This window comes from Microcaecilia unicolor, chromosome 3 (assembly GCF_901765095.1).
Source record: "Microcaecilia unicolor chromosome 3, aMicUni1.1, whole genome shotgun sequence".
Lineage (NCBI taxonomy): Eukaryota > Metazoa > Chordata > Amphibia > Gymnophiona > Siphonopidae > Microcaecilia > Microcaecilia unicolor.
In genome coordinates this window covers 431,924,647-431,943,662 of record NC_044033.1, presented here as the reverse complement: position 1 = coordinate 431,943,662, position 19,016 = coordinate 431,924,647, and the positions used below count along the sequence as shown (strand labels likewise).

The 19,016-nt window shown below is 42.9% G+C and overlaps 1 protein-coding gene across 1 annotated transcript in view; it reads right to left on the bottom strand.

Annotated features, from left to right (window-relative positions):
• The window catches only part of ROCK2 (Rho associated coiled-coil containing protein kinase 2), a 428,174-nt gene that overhangs the window by 325,514 nt on the left and 83,644 nt on the right, over nt 1–19,016 (bottom strand). The window contains exons 5-6 of the mRNA XM_030198858.1: nt 15,184–15,328; nt 4,799–4,937 (exon numbers count right to left, since the gene is read on the bottom strand). Of these exons, the coding sequence (XP_030054718.1) occupies nt 4,799–4,937; nt 15,184–15,328 (284 nt within the window). The remainder of the gene's footprint in view (nt 1–4,798; nt 4,938–15,183; nt 15,329–19,016) is intronic.

Here is a 19,016-nt window from a genome sequence, read left to right as displayed (position 1 = left end):
ATAAAAATAAATATTTTGTTTCATGCAGATCTCTCATTTGTTTACTTTAAACATAACTAAATGGGTTATAAGCCCTTAATACAGTTCATTGGTTCTTGTGATGACTTATACTGTGCCAAAACTGAAAACTTATCTCTAGCTGGTCAATAATAAAAGGAGCTCATTGTGAACACTATCCACCCTAAAAGGTTGTTTTGTGGCTGATATTGAATAAATAAGTGTATGTTTGTGTCCCTAGTCACGCATTCAAAGTTTATATAATCCTTTCAAGAAAGCCAGTTAATCGTTTAACTTATTAGTGGAACATAACCACAGAGGCATGGTATAGTCACATTTTCAATATGGTAATACTAGGCCCAAGGAAAAGAACAGGTCATTTTGAGTTAGTCTTCACTGGACCAAACTTGCTTTCTTTGTGCCATCAGCATCCAGCTGGACAGGCAGTGTCTTAAAAAGTGAAGGATAAAGGATTTTTTTTTTTTTTTTTACATTTATATCTCACATTATGCCAAGCAAAGCCAGGTTCAATGTCGTGGCTTACATTTGAAAATACAGTGAAACAGAATAATAGAATTCAGTTATATCATGGGAGCAAATAGATGGATATGTCTCTGAAACATTTAATGAAGTTGAGATTAAATATCCAACTGGGCATTTAAAAATCTGTCCTTTAATGATGCTGCATGTTCAGAAATCATAGCCATAAGTATAGACAGTTACTCAAATATTATCATGTGCATATACCAGAACAGACACCCTTGCACACATTGCAAAAGTAAACAACTTCTTAAACTGTACAGCGCTGCGTAACCCTAGTAGCGCTCTAGAAATGTTAAGTAGTAGTAGTAGTATAGTACATCCAAAACTTAATTTTTGTTTTCTCATTTCCATCTTCCAAAATTCCAGATAGCAGATGTACAAATCAGCAGGACCCAAAGCAGTCCAAAACAAGTAAAGTCAGTAAAAACACAGTCTATACCTAATTGCTCCACCACCCATAGGATTCACATATGGGTTTATAAAGCAAAACCATGTGCACTTAAGGACTGGATAAATTAATTAAAACAAAGTTTAAAGCAATTGACCTTAATATGTAATACTTAGTAGCAATAATAAAGCAGTGCTGGAATATTCACATAGCAAGAAGCCTAAGCCAACAGATATAGTTTCCATTCAACATAATTAACTTTGTATCAACTTGGCAGCTAATAATATGCTGACCTGGACAATGTTGGCACATTTAGACTGACTCTGAACTTCTGCATGAAGGTAGCTCTGCACTAGTAATTCAATATCTGTCTTTTAAATAGTAGTAATAAAAATATCAAGTGCATTTTTATAATATACCACTGCAGTCCACAAAACAAAAGGAGCAAGTTCCCACATGCCATCTTTTTCTTTTGATCTAGACACAGGGAAAAAAAGGATTTTTAATGCTCCCAGGTTTCAACCTAATTCACGTTTGATGTGGGATATAAATGTCATAAGTAAATAAATAAATAAAAACTTTAAATGTTGAACACCTGATTCTCATAACATGATGTCTGTTTTAGTGGCCCTTTACCTTGAGAAAAAATATCTGCAAGAATATAACACATGCTAGTGTTCCTATAACCAGCCCCTCCAAATGGCTAGGTGATTATAACAAATTACTACTCTACTTATGAAAAGTTATTCCATTATTATACTTCCTCCATGTATATTCGTATGCTGCACAAGCTGGCATGTTTGAAAATATAAGTGAGATCAAATAAAAATACTACCAACAATAAAGAATGACGTTGACACAATAGCTCATAGGTTTGTTAGCTTTGTTGAGTGTACTGGGATGACAGTTGTGCGGGGAAGGGGAAATAGAGAGTAATCTAATTGATGTCATCCCATTTCCTGTTTTCATCCAACCTCCTTGGCTAGAGGCACAGCCAGGTTAAGGAGGCCCAGAATGAAGGAAGGACTCCATCCTCTATGTGTGAATTGCCACTGCTACAATCAGGTAGGTCAAACCTCATTTTCAACTTTGCAGGTTTTGTGTTTTGACCCTAGTACTTGAAGACCCAGGCCAAGGACAAGTAAAGTGCTCTACTGTGAAGAGACAGTAAGGTACACAGTGGCCATGCAGGAGCAGACCAACCGAGAACACTGTTGCATTATGGACTAGTTTTCAATTGCCTTTTTCTCCTGTGAGTGGAACACGGCCCCTAACCTACAGTTTTAATAAACTCTATTTTCCTATGTCTGCAACCTCTGTGTGGCTCTGTCTTATTTGGGCTCTGCCCCCCCCCCCCCCCCCTGGTTTACGTTACCACACCCCTTAAAGCAGATTTCTTTTGAAACACTGGCCATGCCAGGGTTGGTGGAAGCCTAAGCAATGGGTTGGGACCATGCGACAGTAGAACAATCTTGAAAGCCACTGGAGATAAATAATTGCAATTTTTTTTGCTGTCTCTTTGCTTGAATCCATGAACACTGCTGGACTTACATTCAACATTTCTGTGATAAACTTTGTTTTCAAGCCCAAAAGGTGAAACTGAAGATTTTAAAACAATAAGCAATAATAGAAAGAATTATATTTTATGACCACGTCTTTTTTACAAGACCAGGTACACTATAGAAACATAGAAACATGACGGCAGATAAAGGCCATATGACCCATCCAGTCTGCCCATCCTCTGTAACCCCTAATTTTTCCTGTTCCTAAGTGATCCCACATGCTTATCCTATGCTTTTATAAATTCTGGAACAGTCATCGACTCCACCACCTCCACCGGGAGGCCATTCCACGCCTCCACCACCCTTTCTGTGAAATAATACTTCCTTAGGTTACTCCTAAAGCCTATTCCCTCTTAACTTTGTCATATGCCCCCTCATTCCAGAGCTCTCCTTCATTTGAAAAAGGCTCTCTTCCTGTACATAAATGCCCTTGAGATATTTAAACGTTTCTATCATGTCTCCTCTCTCCCTCCTCTCTTCCAGCATATACATGTTGAGGTTCATAAGCCTGTCCCTATAATTTTTGCATCCAAGACTGCTTACTAATTTCATAGCCGCCCTCTGGACCGACTCCATCCTGTTTATATCTTTCCATAGGTGCAGTTTCCAGAACTGCACGCAGTACTCCAAATGAGGCCTCACCAGAGGCTTATACAACGGCACTATCACCTCCTTTTTCCTGCTGGTCATGCCTCTCTTTATGTACCCAAGCATCTGGCTTTGGCTGTCGTTTTCTACCTGTTTGAAAGCTTTAAGGTCATCAGACACAATCACCCCCAAGTCCCGCTCTTCCTTCGCACACTGAAGCACTACACCCCCTATACTGTAGCGTTCCCTTGGATTTTTGCGACCCAAGTGCATGACCCTGCATTTTTTGGGATTAAACCTTAGTTGCCAAATATCGGACCATTCCTCTAGCTTCACTAGGTCCTTCCTCATGTCATTCACACCCTCCAGAGTGTCCACTCTGTTGCAGAGTTTAGTATCATCCGCAACAAGACAAACCTTACCAGACACCCTTCCGCAATATCGCTCACAAAGACGTTAAAAAGAGCCGGCCCTAGGACCGATCCCTGCGGTACTCCACTGATGACCTCCTTTTCTTCAGAGCAAGCTCCGTTTACCACCACCCTCTGTCTCCTACCATTCAACCAATTTTTTACCCAATCAGTTACTCTAGGTCCCGCACCAAGGGAACTCAATTTATCAGTCGCCTGTGTGGAACCGTGTCAAAGGCTTTGCTGAAATCCAAGTATACCACATCAAGCGCCCCTCCCACATCCAACTGTTCGGTCACCCAGTCGATGAAGACAGTCAGATTCATCTGACACGACCTGCCACTAGTGAAACCATGCTGCCTCGGGTCTCGCATTCCATGTAGTTCAAGAAATGTCACAATCCTCCTTTTCAGAAGCGTTTCCATTAGCTTACTCACCATCGAGGTCAGACTGACTGGTCTGTAATTCCCAACCTATTCCTTACTTCCACTCTTGTGCAAAGGAACCACATCCGCCATTCTCCAGTCCACCGGGACCACTCCAGTTTCTAAGGAAGCATTGAAGAGGTCTGTCAGCGGAGCCGACAGACCTTCTCCAAGTTCCTTAAGCATCCTTGGGCGTATCCCATCAAGCCCCATCGCTCTGTCTACTTTTAGTTTGGCAAGCTCCTCACGAACACAGTCCTCTTTAAACGGGTCTTGGTCTACCATACCTCCATCCCCTTTAGCCTTTGTTTTCTTCAGCCCTACCCCCGGTCTTTCATTCATGAACACAGAGCTAAAATAATCATTAATCCACATATGATATGAGGTCTATGGTTGACTGACAATCCTGATTTATTATAATTGTTTTGATTATTTATTGGTTATGTTTGGATAGCATCTGAAGGCTTCAGTGTTTGCTTTTCCTTCCGGCTTTGCAAGCTGTCTCTGCTGCTGCCTCCTGATCTCCATGTCAACAGGAACAGAAGAGGGAAATTCTATATAAATTCTACATTGCATAGTTATACAGAATTCCCTCAATAATACACACACTTCTTTACCAGAGAGCACTCTTTGAGCTGTGTTCACTCTTTACACATACAAGTGTGAAGTCCTTCTACTATAGAACAGCAGCACCTCCACTTTATTTATATTAATAAGGGGATTAAGTAAGAGGAGTTTCAGAAACTTCAAAAGCTAAATCTCCCCTCCAAAGTGTTAAATATGAGCTTCAGGATTGTATTTGAACAGCTAATTGCACTACATTAAAATGAAAAGCATCAGTACTAGCAAACGTTTATTTAAAAACAACTTAAAAGCTATACATACCTATCAGTTAGAAAGGCACAGATGAGATCCTTGGCATTTTTGGAAATTTCCACATCATCTGGGAAAATTAGTGAATTCTTGTGATCCATTATTTTGCTGTATGTACCCACCAGTGAGTCAGCATAAAACGGTGTGTCCCCTAAAGAAAACATGCATACATATTGAGTATTGAGCACAAGGGTAGGGGAAAATTTTTCAAAGTTTCACAAATCAAAGACTGTGAAGGAAACGAGCAATTTGAAAACTACCCACCCTTTCTCGCTACCAAAATACTCTCACACTGAGCAGAGATATTTCCAGGGCAAAGATTACAACATGTGTAGCTACGTATTTTTATAACTGCATGTGTTAAATTAATAGGAAAAGCTACCAACTGACAAGACAAGGGGGCAGGGGTTTGTGGGGTTCTTCTCCCTTAAGCAATTTTCAAAATGAAGTATATGTGTAAAAAATTGATGCAAAAACTGCAAGTAAAAAAATATCCACAGACTTTGCAAAGATGTAAGCAGTGTGAAAATCACCCTCTAAAAATAAGCTGGAAACATTTTAAATATATATGTATTACAAACAACACTAACTATCAGAAAAATAAATTAATCTTCATTTAGTGAACAGAATAATTCATATATCCCTCCAGGAACTTGTTTTTTTAATCCTGCGGCAGCCTAGTAAAGGTCTGTTCACTATAAAGGGCATCTCCTTGCATCACTGTCGGCAAGTATGTGCTTTTTTTCTCCTGCACTGCCTCAGTGCATTTTGGGTTGATTTGCTAAGGTCTCAAACACCTCTCTCCAATGAAACAGGAATAGCTCTTGCTGGAAAGAGATCAGGGACCTGCTAGAAAACAATTTATTCTGGAAAGAAGCATATATTTTTTTTTAATAAAGATGAGAATGACATAGTAGGAAAGGCTGTAATTTATCTATTTATTGCACACATTTGCTATACTGCTCAAGCCTACACATACTCTTTGAAGTTATACGAGTCTACACATAGGCATAGAGCAATTCGCATACAAATATCTGTACAGGTACTTTATGTCCCAAATGGGCTCACAATCTAAGTATTTGTACCTGGGGCAACAGAGGGTTAAATGACTTGCCCACGTCACAAGGAGCTGAAGTGGGAATCGAACCCAGTTCCCCAGGATCTCAGCCCACTGCACACCATGAGGCTACTTCTTTAAGTACATAAGTAATGCCACACTTGGAAAAGACCAAGGGTCCATAGAGCCCAGATACATTTTTCCAATTTGACATTTTGCTATCAATTACACACTGTAAAAAGCAATTCTACTCACCTATAGCAGATGTTCTCTGAGGACAGCAGGACACATTACCACAGATAGGAGATGTCATCTACAGAGCACTGGTATGGACACTGCCCAGCATTCCATTACTTCCAGAAGCTTTTGGCATGCCTGACTGCACATGCTCGCATGCCTTCCCACCTGCCTGACTCACACGGAACCAGCAGTTGGATAAAAGGCATAGAGAATTCAGCTCCTAAAGAAGGTGGGAGCGATTTGGTAATGTGTGTCCTGCTGTCCTCAGAAAACATGAGAAGAGGCAGAAGGAAGGTCATGGAAACGGCCTCCGACTGTGAATTGCTGCCGGCTGCAGGAACCTGTGATAAGATTGTCCTCATTTCGGTTGAAACCTCTTTTTATTTATATGTGCTACATTCATAGGGCCCCTGAAGGCGGCTTGCACGCCAAAACACAGCCTGTGTTGGGTCTTATTTTTCTAGCTGGATTGAGGTTTAACCAATTATGGATGAATAAATCTTACGAACATTACACAACGCAACAATGATTTTGCTACTGAAAGAAAAACGTGATTTATACTAAATTGAACCCGCCGATTCCAAATATGAACTCCGAATTTGCCTGACACATGCAAAGCCTATTCACTTATAATATTAATGCATTATATATTGGAAATATTCCATCTGACTTGCCCGGACCTGTCCGGACGTGTTCAGACAGGTCTATTGGCTGATGTCAGCAGTAAGTATATAAGGCAAGATAGATAGATTCAAATGTGTTAACGATCCGGACAATTTCTACTACATATGTGGCAAATACACTGATCAGCGCAAGAATCTGACAAAGTGAGCGCACCTTGCTTACAAGTATTACTTTGACTGTCAAATTGGAGATCAAGATAAAAGCTGGCCACCTCATGAATGGTGAAAGGAATGGCTTTTGCAGTGCCGATGGTTTGGCGTGAGCAGAAAAATCACCGGATATTCAAAGAGAAACAAGTCACAAATTGTGTATCCCGACTGTGAGTCTGCTCTTAAACCAGTACCACACAATGTAGAGAATCCAGTGCCTGCCCCTCCCGCAGCAGGAACGGCAATTGAAACAGACGCTTCTGATCCTCATGAAGAAGATGTTAATTGGCATGATGTATTTCCTGATCCAGAACAACTGGAGGGTCAGCCGCACTTGCTGAGCCAATCAGATTTAGATGATCTGGTAAGAGATCTGTCATTATCTAAAGAAAAGTCAGAACTGCTAGCTTCTAGACTTCGGGAATGGAATTTGCTACAACAAAGCACCACAACGTCACACTTTCGTCATCGACACACCAAGTTAGCTGCATACTATGCAATGGAAAGCGATGTCTGTTTCTGTACTGATGTAAATGGTCTTATGATGGAGTTAGATGGTACACGTTCCCGTTGAATGGAGGACTCTAGCAAAACGAGATTGAAAGCTGTCTTGTTGCACAATGGTAACGAAAAACCATCTGTTCCATTAGCTCATGGGGTTGGAATAAAAGAGACCCATGCTTCTATGGAGTTAATTTTGAAAATAATCAAATACTCTGAACATAAATGGAATATTTGTGCTGACCTGAAAATGGTAGCACTGCTGCTTGGCCTACAGTTAGGGTACACAAAGCATTATGTGTTTCTTGTGCCTAAGGAACAGTCGTAATGACAAAAATCATTACAAAATGAGACAGTGGCCTCTCACTCTCAAGCACACAGTTGGTCGGTACAATGTACAACACAAATCACTGGTCGATCCACTTCAAGTTTATCTTCCATCACTTCACATTAAACTTGGTTTAATACAAAATTTTGTAATTGCACTTGATCTTGATGGAAATGGTTTCCAGTATTTGAAAGAGATGTTTAGCACACTAAAAACTGAGGCAAAAATAAAGGCCGGAATTTTTATTGGCCCCGAAATCAACAAACTAATGCATGATGAAACAGTCAGAACAAAACTCAACCCTCTGGAACTTGCAGCTTGGGATGCATTTGTGCTAGTAGTGCAGAACTTCCTTGGAACAGACGAGCTGAAAACTATGCTGAACTAGTAACATGCTGAAAGCATATGAACAACTTGGCTGCCGAATGTCATTGAAAATGCATTTCTTACATTCCCATCTTGACTTTTTCCCACCCAATTTGGAATACTTAAGTGACAAACATGGAGAGAGGTTCCATAAAGACATTTCTACAATGGAGAACAGATATCAAGGCCGCTGGAATCCCAACATGATGGGGGACTACTGCTGGTTTTTGCAATGGGAAAATATGACTGGTCACAAATGCTAAAGCAGATGCCTGAAGCACTTTTAACAGTACTGAGCCTTGCTGATTTAAGACTTTTAAACTGGAATACGAGACTTTTTTGAAATTTTGTTATTCCATTACATTTTCATATACTGTTTACTACGAAAACTTTGATGTAGATCAGGTAATTGTTGGAGTAAAACTCGTTCTGTAAAAAATTAGTCAATGCTTTCCAAGTGCTTAATTCATTTGGGCAAACTTATGCATAACAAAATTTCCTGACGTGTTACAACAATTCTGACTTCGGATTTGGAATATGCACACTGAATTTAGTATAGGACAAATGGTTTTTGCCCAGTAGTACACTAAAAAAAATTTTTGTTGTTGTGCTGTGTTGACTTCTGTTTACAGTCTTGAACATTTGTATTTTGGTGACTTCCACTTCTTTTTTGTTTGTCCTCAGAAAACACCTGCTACAGGTGAGTAACTGTTTTCTTCAAGGACAAGCAGGACTACAATTAGCTACCAGGATCACCAAAAACAAACAACGGTCAACAGGGACTTGCAAGGGCAAGGCCAACCAGAACCAATAACTCTTACAAAAAAATTCCTGTTGTGAAGGTGCAACATGGAACAGAACTAGGAGGGATAAGTTGGATTCTAGACTCCAAACAAATTCTACAGAACTGTCTGGCCAAACCAGCTGTCACGTCAGGAATTCTGTTCAAGGCAGTAGTGCGATGTAAATGCGTAGACTGAAGACTATGTTACAGCTCTGCAAATCTCACTGGAGGAAGATCTCAAGTGGGCTACTGACATCGCCATAGCTGTGACATGACCCTTAAGATTCAGCCCAGCCTGGCCATACGTGAAGGAGAATGCAATCTGTTAGCAAACTTGATAAAATGCATCCTGTTTGAGGCAACAGAAGTCTAAAGTTAGCTTGCAGTCCAAGGTGTGCAGTGCGCTTTCACTAGGAAAACATGAGGTTTTGAGAAAAATGTTGGATGAACAACTGACTGATTAAGATGGAACTCCGACACTACCTTAGGAAGGAACTTAGGAAAACTACTCTGTTGTGATGAAATTTTGTGCAAGGTGGATCCACCACTAGGGCCTGAAGCTCACTGATCCCGTGAACTAACAGTCAATGGAGAAACTTTGGAAGAAGTGCTGCAAACCAATTTCACTTCAACTGTTAGTTCTAGAGGGACGTATGTCGTTAATCCTTCCCCTCTAGTTTTTGCTTCTTACACAGTCTATTTAGTGAAATGTGGCCACACCAGTCCAACATTTGTTTGATGAAATTAAAGCCCTTCTTTCTACCTTCTACACTGGTGGACTGCTATTTGTTTTGCTGCTTGTGTTGACATTGTAATGTACACTGCTTTGAATGAATTTCTTGAAAAACGTGGTAAATAAATCCTAATAAATAATTCTTCACATTAATTCTTGAGCACCAACCTTTGATGTGCTCTTTGCCAGCCAATTGTCCAGGTAGAGAAGCATATGCATCCCCCAGTTTACACAGCAACGCTGCAACTACAGCAAGATTTTGTAAACATTGGAAGCAGACATGAGGCCAAATGGTACACTGTGATACTTGTGTTTCCATACTCAAAATCTTAGATACCTCCTGTGACTTGACATAGCTGGATGTTGGTATAAGAATCCCTTTAAGTCAGCACATTCAATCATTTGCTTGAACCATGGGAAGAAGGCTGCCCAGGGAAAACATCCTGAACTTCCAGATCTAGGATGGGATGAAATCCTCCCCTCCCAGTCTTTTTTGGGCACACAGAAGTACTAAGGATAGAATTGCATGGGCCTTTAGAAAGGAAGAGTTCCTCTGCAAGCACTACCTGATGCAGAGAGCTGAGTCTTGATGTTATTAGTGAGAAATTTGGAGAACGTTGATGACAATTGAGGGTGTAACACTGCAAGACTATTTGAAGAACTCACCAGTCTAAAGTTACATGGGGCCACCTTGTTAAAAAAAAATATTTGCCTCCCTCAAACCGGTAGGCCATCCAGGATGGGTACTTTTATGTTGGCTATGCTCTGCTGAAACCAGTCAAAAAGTTTGTCCCCTGCTTAAACTAAGGACCTGGCTGGGATTTCTTGGCCCGCTGCTACCGAGGATGGGAGCATGGGCCTGCTGGGAAGGGTGAGTTGAGGAAGTGAAGAAGTGAACTTATGCCTTTGAGAATAGTAAGAACACTTCTGACTGCCACCCGAAATCCTCTGAGAAATGGAGGCCACAAAAGAAGTGGGATGAGACAAGGACTTGATGGCTTCTGTGATGCCCCAAAGTGATGCATGTGGGTAAGAGGAACCCGAATTATAGCTACGTCTTGCAAGGTTCCACGTTAGGAGTTACGGATCAAGAAAGGGATCTGGGTGTCGTCGTCGATGATACGCTGAAACCTTCTGCTCAGTGTGCTGCTGCGGCTAGGAAAGCGAATAGAATGTTGGGTGTTATTAGGAAGGTTATGGAGTCCAGGTGTGCGGATGTTATAATGCCGTTGTATCGCTCCATGGTGCGACCGCACCTGGAGTATTGTGTTCAGTACTGGTCTCCGTATCTCAAAAAAGATATAGTAGAATTGGAAAAGGTACAGCGAAGGGCGACGAAAATGATAGTGGGGATGGGACGACTTTCCTATGAAGAGAGGCTGAGAAGGCTAGGGCTTTTCAGCTTGGAGAAGAGACGGCTGAGGGGAGATATGATAGAAGTGTATAAAATAATGAGTGGAATGGATCGGGTGGATGTGAAGCGACTGTTCACGCTATCCAAAAATACTAGGACTAGAGGGCATGAGTTGAAGCTACAGTGTGGTAAATTTAAAACGAATCGGAGAAAAGTTTTCTTCACCCAACGTGTAATTAGACTCTGGAATTCTTTGCCGGAGAACATGGTACGGGCGGTTAGCTTGACGGAGTTTAAAAAGGGGTTAGATAGATTCCTAAAGGACAAGTCCATAGACCGCTATTAAATGGACTTGGAAAAATTCCGCATTTTTAGGTATAACTTGTCTGGAATGTTTTTACGTTTGGGGAGCGTGCCAGGTGCCCTTGACCTGGATTGGCCACTGTCGGTGACAGGATGCTGGGCTAGATGGACCTTTGGTCTTTCCCAGTATGGCACTACTTATGTACTTATGTACTTATGTACTTATGTAGGTCAGCGACTGATCTAAGTCAGAAGCAACAGCCAGCATCTGCTGGGTAATTTTCAAAATTGCAGAACAGTCAAGTTTCAAATAAAAACTGGTTACATCGCTACAGTCACTTCCTATTATCTGTGTGCAAAATAAAGAAAGAGAATCAGTCCTCTGTAACAGCTTTAAAATAAATATGCACCAGCCACGGCTATATGCTTGGCTACTAGCTGACGGAGTTCTGTGGCCTTCCCTGGGGGTAGAGTGTCCGCAAACTCCGCCACACTGTGCATCAAGTTCTTTGAGTACAAGCTCGTGTAGAACTGGTAGGATTGAATACGGGAGATAAGCATCAAGCCCTGAAACACTTTCCTCCCAAAAGACTCCAGAGTGCAAGCATGCCTACCAGGGGGAGCCAAGGCATGGGTTCAAACTTCTGGCCTTTGTGAAGGTGGATTTGGCCACCATGAAATGGTGCAAAAGCTGTTGCTTCTCAAATGCAGGAGCCTTCTGAACTCTATACATACAGTCCACCTTCTTTGGTACAGGCTGCACAGTAAAAGGGGTCTCCCAATTCTTCATCTGTGCTCTCTTAAGGATGCTGTGCTTGAGCACTGTCATAGCCTCCCTTAGGAGGGGAGTCATAATCAAGGATGTCCAATATCTCAGCCCTAGGCTCATCCTTCATTTCTGAATTAAATGGGTGGGCCTCAGCTATCTCCCTTAGAAAGCAAAGGGAAGCTCCTCTGGCGGGGAAATGTTTTCCTTTCCTGGGACTGAGAGGGGTCTGAAGGTAGGTCAAGTGATCTCTCCTCTGAGGGCTACTCTGGCTCAACCTCAGACCCCCAAGAGCGGTCCATATCAGACTCCACGAAGTACTCTTCAATAAATGTTGAGTCTGTCTCTTCCTCAGGCTGCTGGCATAGCCATGCTCTGAGCAAGAATGCAAAGGTAAGGGTCCTCTCCTGCTCTCCAGGGTTTCTTCCTTCCCCATTAGGCTGGAGATGAGAACTGGATCAGTTGATGCTGGCTCTCCGACAGCAGACGGGGCACCGGCATCAAAGAACACCTGATAGGCAGGGTGTAGGTCTTCAAGATGAGCTGGAATGGCACTGTGGTCAACACAGATGCCCTCAATGCTTTGGAATGGCACCAAGCCAGTATACGCTTCAGCTCCTCTTATAATATGACACAGAACTATTCCTCAGGGACAGGCATCATTAAAGGCATGACCAGTGCTGGTATGGAGACAGCCTGAAAAGATGAAGGAGCTGAAATGGAGGCAGTGTTGGGAAAAGTTTCACTGCTTTCATGGAGGGGAGCAGCTTTCTCGGTGCTTGACTCTTCTTGAGTACTGGAGATGCTAGTGTCCCAGAGCTGTGGGCACCATGCTTTGAGCAGGACTGATGTCCGTGTTTCTTCACCTCTACTTGATGCATGACTTTGGGATTCCTCAGTGCCAAGGATGACATCTAAATCCTCACGGGTCCTCCGTTTCGGTCCAATGAAGCTAATCCTGAGTAGGCACTACCAATGCCAAATGGTGAGGCAGGGAGAGGGGTCCTGAGACCAGAGAGGGAGGGAGGGAGGGGGGTCCTGAGACCAGAGAGGGAGGGGGGTCCTGAGACCAGAGAGGGAAAGGGGAGGGGGGTCTTGAGACCAGAGAGGGAGGGGGGGAGGTATCTCTGTCACACACACACTCTCTCACAGTCAGTGTCTTTCTCTCTCACACACTGTACATTCACTCTCTATGTGTCACATAGAGGGGCATAATCGAACGTCGCCAGCGATGTATTTTGGCGGCGGCGCAACAGCTGGCCGGAACCATATTATCGAAAAGATGGCCAGCCATCTTTTTTTCGATAATACTGTTTAGCCCGGCCAAATGCCAGAGTTCGCGGGTTTGAGATGGCCGGTTTTGTTTTTCAGCGATAATGGAAAAAAATGCCAGCCATCTCAAACTCGGCAAAATCCAAGGCATTTGGTCATGGGAGGAGCCAGCATTTGTAGTGCACTGGTCCCCCTCACATGCCAGGACACCAACCAGGCACCCTAGGGGGCATTTCTAACAATATTTTAAAAATACCAAAAAAACTCCCAGGTGCATAGCTCCCTTCCCTTGTGTGCTGAGTCCCCCAAATCCCCCCCAAACCCACAACTCTACACCATTACCATAGCCCTTATGGGTGAAGGGGGGCACCTTCATGTGGGTACAGTGGGTTTTGGGGGGGTTTGGAGGGCTTAACATTTACCACCACAAGTGTAACAGGTGGGGGGGGGGGGGGGGGGGGGGGGGATGGACCTTGGTCTGCCTGCCTGAAGTGCACTGCACCCATTAAAAAGTGCTCCAGGGACCTGCATACTGCTGTCAGGGAGCTGGGTATGACATTTGAGGCTGGCATACAGGCTGGTAAAAAAGGTTTTAATTTGTATTTTTTTTTAGTGTGGGAGGAGGTTGGTGACCACTGGGGGAGTACGGGGAGGTCATCCCCCATTCCCTCCAGTGGTTATCTGGTCAGTTGGGGCACTAAAAGGACCAAGTAAACCCGGCGAAATACTGCTTAACGCCGCTTTTTTTTCCCATTATCCGCGAAAGCCGGCCATCTTGTAGCCACGCCCATGCCCGCCCATGTCCCGCCTTCGCTATGCCGCCACGCCTTGAACTTTCACCGGCGAGGTGACGGGAAAGCGGCGATGCTGTCAAAAAAGCCGCTTTCGATTATACCGATTTTGCCGCTTTTGAGAGATCGCCGGCCATCTCCCGATTTATGTCGGGAAATGGCCAGCGATCACTTTCAAAAATAAGCCTGATAGTCACTCTCACACACTCTCTCGGTCTCACAGAAAGTCTGTGTATCACACACATACTCTCTCACACACACTCTCTCTCTCACACACACTGTATCTGTGTGAAGCACACTCACACTCACTGTGTCTCACATACACACTCGCACACACTCTCATTCTCACACACATACTCTCTTCTCTCTGTCACACATACACATTCGTACACTCTCACACACACAGTCACTCTCACACACACAGTCACTCTCTCTCTCTCTCCCTCTCTCTCAAACATACACACTCCGAGGAAAACCTTGCTAGCGCCCATTTCATTGGTTTCAGAAACGGGCCTTTTTTCCTAGTTATTCATATTTTAGGGTCCTATTTACTAAGATGCGCTAGCGTTTGTAGCATACAATAACGCTAGAGACACCCATATATTCCTCTGTGCCTCTCTAGGGTTACTGCATGCTAATTTTTAGCGCGCGTTAAAAACAGTTGTGCACCTATAGCATGGCCCCTAGTTTTTCATGCTATTTTACGGCCTGAAAGAAAGAAAACCCTATACAAGCAGGACAGACACAACAATTCTCAGCATTTTTTAACTGTTTTTTTTTTTTTTGTATCAGTGTACAAACTTCCTCATTGTAGTTAGCAGCTCACCTGTGCAAGAGCAAATGTACTCTGTTGTATCTAACCCCAACAGAAAATTATGCTTTCAAGCATTCACAGAATTAATAATAATAATAATAATGTTAAGTCTGTCAATGTAAAACTGTTTTGGTTCCCTCTGCCTATTTCTCACACAGGTCCACACTGTTGCAACATGCCAATCTCAATTTAAGTTATAAAATTCCACAAGAAATTAGAGAGGTAGCAGAAAAGATGTTACAGTTAGCCACTTACCAACCAGCATTTCAAAAAGAAAAACTCCAACGGACCACCAGTCACACTCACGTCCATAGTAACCATCACCTCCTTGTGATTTCAATACCTCAGGGGATATATAGTCAGGTGTTCCCACAGCTGTATCACAGTGCACCATACCTGTCTGATTGAAGAAAAAAAAAGTTAGATTTAATTTGATTGAAAAGAAAAATCAATACTTACTCACCGTTATACTGATTTACAATTTGCACCCCCCCCCCCCCCCCCCCCCATTGTCAAGAAAATCTGCTATCAGGCACAAAAACAGGAAGAAAATAAATAGCTTTAAAAAGCCATAAAAACTAATAGTTTTTCATTAGCTTTCCTTCTTTCATCACTTGTCTATACTTGCTGGACCCCTGGTGGGAAGGGCGGAGGGGGGAAGGCAGTGGCGTTCCTAGGGGGGCTGACACCCGGGGTGGATCGCCGATGCGCCCAGCGCCCCCCCCCTAGAACAGCGCGGCGCCCCCCCCCCCCCCCGGGTGCACGCCGCTTGGGGGGGGGGTGCCGCGCGCCTGCCGGCTCTTCGTTTTCATGCTCCCTCTGCCCCGGAACAGGAAGTAACCTGTTCCGGGGCAGTGGGAGCATGAAAACGAAGAGCCGACAGGCGCGCGGGCACCCCCCCCCCCAGCGGCGTGCACCCGGGGCGGATCGCCCCCACCACCCCTCCTTGGTACGACACTGGGGGAAGGCCAGGGAGAGGGATGCTAGCACGTGGCAAGGGGCATAGGGACACAAAAGAGTTATGTTGGACAGGGCAAGAATAGGAACCCAGAGATGGGAGATGCTCAACAAGGCGGGATGATAGAGGATGATGCTGGGTCAGACAGATAGGGATGCAAGGAGAAGATGGATGGAGGACATGAATAGAAAGGAAGTGTCAAATGGACAAGGAGACTCTAGCAAAACAGTTAAGAGAAGAAAGAGGAAAGCAGAAGTGAGAGACTGGGACCAACACAATAAGAAAAATAAAATGACCAGACAACAAAGGTAGAAAATGAATTTTATTTTCTATTATTGTTTACAATATGTCAATTTTTGGAATGTGCGTCTACCAGAACTGGTTTTAGACATGGCTGGAGGCCTGGGGCCCTCAAGAAAAACCTCACTCATTGGTCTTCAATCAGCAGAATAGCACTTGTAAATCTGCAGCTTTAAGATGAGCCACCCTTGCCTTTGTGGCAGGGATATCGAACCCCGCCAGCCAAATAAATGGACCACTGCCACTCCCCGCTGCTTATTTCTGGTTCTGAGCAGAATGCTAGGACTTCTTGTGCAAGTATGCATTAGAATTCCTAGCATGCTGCTCAGAGCCAGAAATAAGCAGCGGGGGGTGGCGGTGGTCCATTTATTTGGCTGGTGGGGCTCAGTTTCCCTGCCAGCAAAGGTATACCTAGCATGCCCGCACTGTGGGGGGGGGGGCAGGAGAAGAGAGAGGAATGCATTGCCCCCCTAGTCCACCCCCCCCCCCACCTAAATTACAGGGCTGGCTATGCTGGGAGAGAGAGCTTGTTAAAAATTTTCCAGCACACCATAGGTCAATAATAATAATGAACTGGAATCAGTGCTATTTAACATTTATAATGATCTGGAAATGGGAACGACAAGTGAGGTGATTAAATTTGCAGATGGGACAAAAGTATTCAAAGTTGTTACATCACATGCAGACTGTGAGAAGTTACACGAGGAACTTAGGAAACTGGAAGACTGAGCATCCAAATGACAGAAAATCTTTTATGTGGACAAATGCAAAATGATGCACATTGGAAAGAATAATCCAAATCATAGTTATTTGATACTAGGTTCCATATTAGGAGACACCAACCAAGAAAGAGATCTAGGAATCATCAAGGACAAAATACATTGCTTTTTTTGCCACCGCTGTACATTGAGCAGATTTCAAACAGAATGCTAGGAATCATTAAGAACGGAGTAGAAAAAGAATATTATGAGCCTACAATCAGTGGGAAAATGTGGGATATAAATGCTTTAAATAAATAAATAAATACTTCTACATCACTCAATGGTGCAACCTCAACTTGAGAATTGTCTGCAATTCTGGTTGCTGTAACCTAAAAAAACACAGCAGAATTAGAAAAATGTTAAAAGAGTGACCAAAATGATTAAGAGGAAGGAACTCCTTAAGAGGCTTAAGAGGGTTGGAGTTCTGCGGCTTGGAGAAGAGACGGCTGAGGGGAGACATAACAGAGGTCTTAAAAAAATCCTGAGTGGAGTAGAATGAGTAAAGGTAAATTGATTGTTTATGATTTTAAAAAATACAAAGCAGGATCTTAGCCAGAAGTCCAAATAAAAAATAAAATAAAATAAAAATTCTGGCAGGGGGCCAAGCATTTCCTCTCGGCTCTTCTCTTCCCCACCCCCCAGTTCATATCTCAGAGCTGAGCATGTGTGGAAGTGTCAGCATCCTCAGCTGAAGCACTCCACCAGCTAGGATTGGCTGCCTTAACATTTGGTCTTTACACAGTGAACAATACATTACGGCTGAAACCAATGTAAAATATTTACACTAGTCTAATCTCAATAGCCATTCTGAATATGATATCAGATGCTTATCCTATGGTTAGTGCTTAGAGTTTTGTTAGATTTCCCATCACATTTTGTGTTAATACTTAAGAAAAATTTAAAAGGAAAGAAACATGTAGCTTCAACTTTAGAATATAACAAAGAGCTCCTTAAAAACCTATGAAAAGGTTACAAACAAAACTGGATGTTTCCGTGTTTAGCTGAAAGGATCAAAACAGTTCTGCATCTGCAGTCATGATTTTTTTTTTTTTTTTAAACAAAGGACAAGTAGAACTTGACCAAAAAAGACAATGTTTCTGGTTGTGGAATCTATTATGAATCTGGCTTCATGCTTAGGGAAGGTTTCCCAGGATTGCAGGAGCCCTCCAGTGATAAAAGTCACTTTGTATGAAGAGAGAGAAGGAGAGAGCACTCTAATTTATCCACACAAGGCTCCTTAGCACATTTCTGAATACATATTCTGGGTTTATAGACAATCTTGGGAGACAAGAGACTTGGGGAAAGGTTTCACAATCCAACACCAAAAACAAAAATGCTCCAAATATGACACTATGCTTTAAAAAATACATTATTTATGTGACAGCAGGAATGTGAAAGGAAATTTCAAAGCAACAGAGATCTGGGTGAACTGGCACATTTTGAAACAGAAAACTAAAACAAGGTAAAAGGAAAAATGGAGACTCCTACCAAGTTTCTAAACCATGTATTCTTGGACAATGGAGGAACAATTTCATTTTGAACCAAGAAAATTTAGCAGAAAGGCTTTTATAAATTTGACCTGTCACCAGCTTTGAAAAAAGAGAGGGGCCAATGCAGAAAAGCTTGCAGTACAGCCACATGTGGCTTCTACCGACAGTGTAGTACTGCGCCATGCAAAAATGGGGGAGTGTGCTGAACACGAGTACAAAGGTTTCACAGTAAGTGCGGCTTGTATGTGCATATCTAAACAAAACTGAAAGTGTAAGCACACATTGGCACCTGTTCTTCTGCACCTAAATATTAGTCCAGTAAAAATTGCTCACATAAAATTTTTGTGATGTTCATATTTAGGTGCGGAACAGACGCCAATATGTGCTTTCACTTAGGGTTTTGTTCAGACTCACACACATGTTTGTTACTTTCCATTTACCTTTGAACCTTACAGGGGCAGGGGCTTCCTTCTGGTTGCAAAAGGACACAAAACTAGAAGTAATCTCAAAACTGGCATAAAATCCTCTCCATGAACCCTTATATTCTGCCCCAGACCTGAAGAAAACTTATGTGGTAAC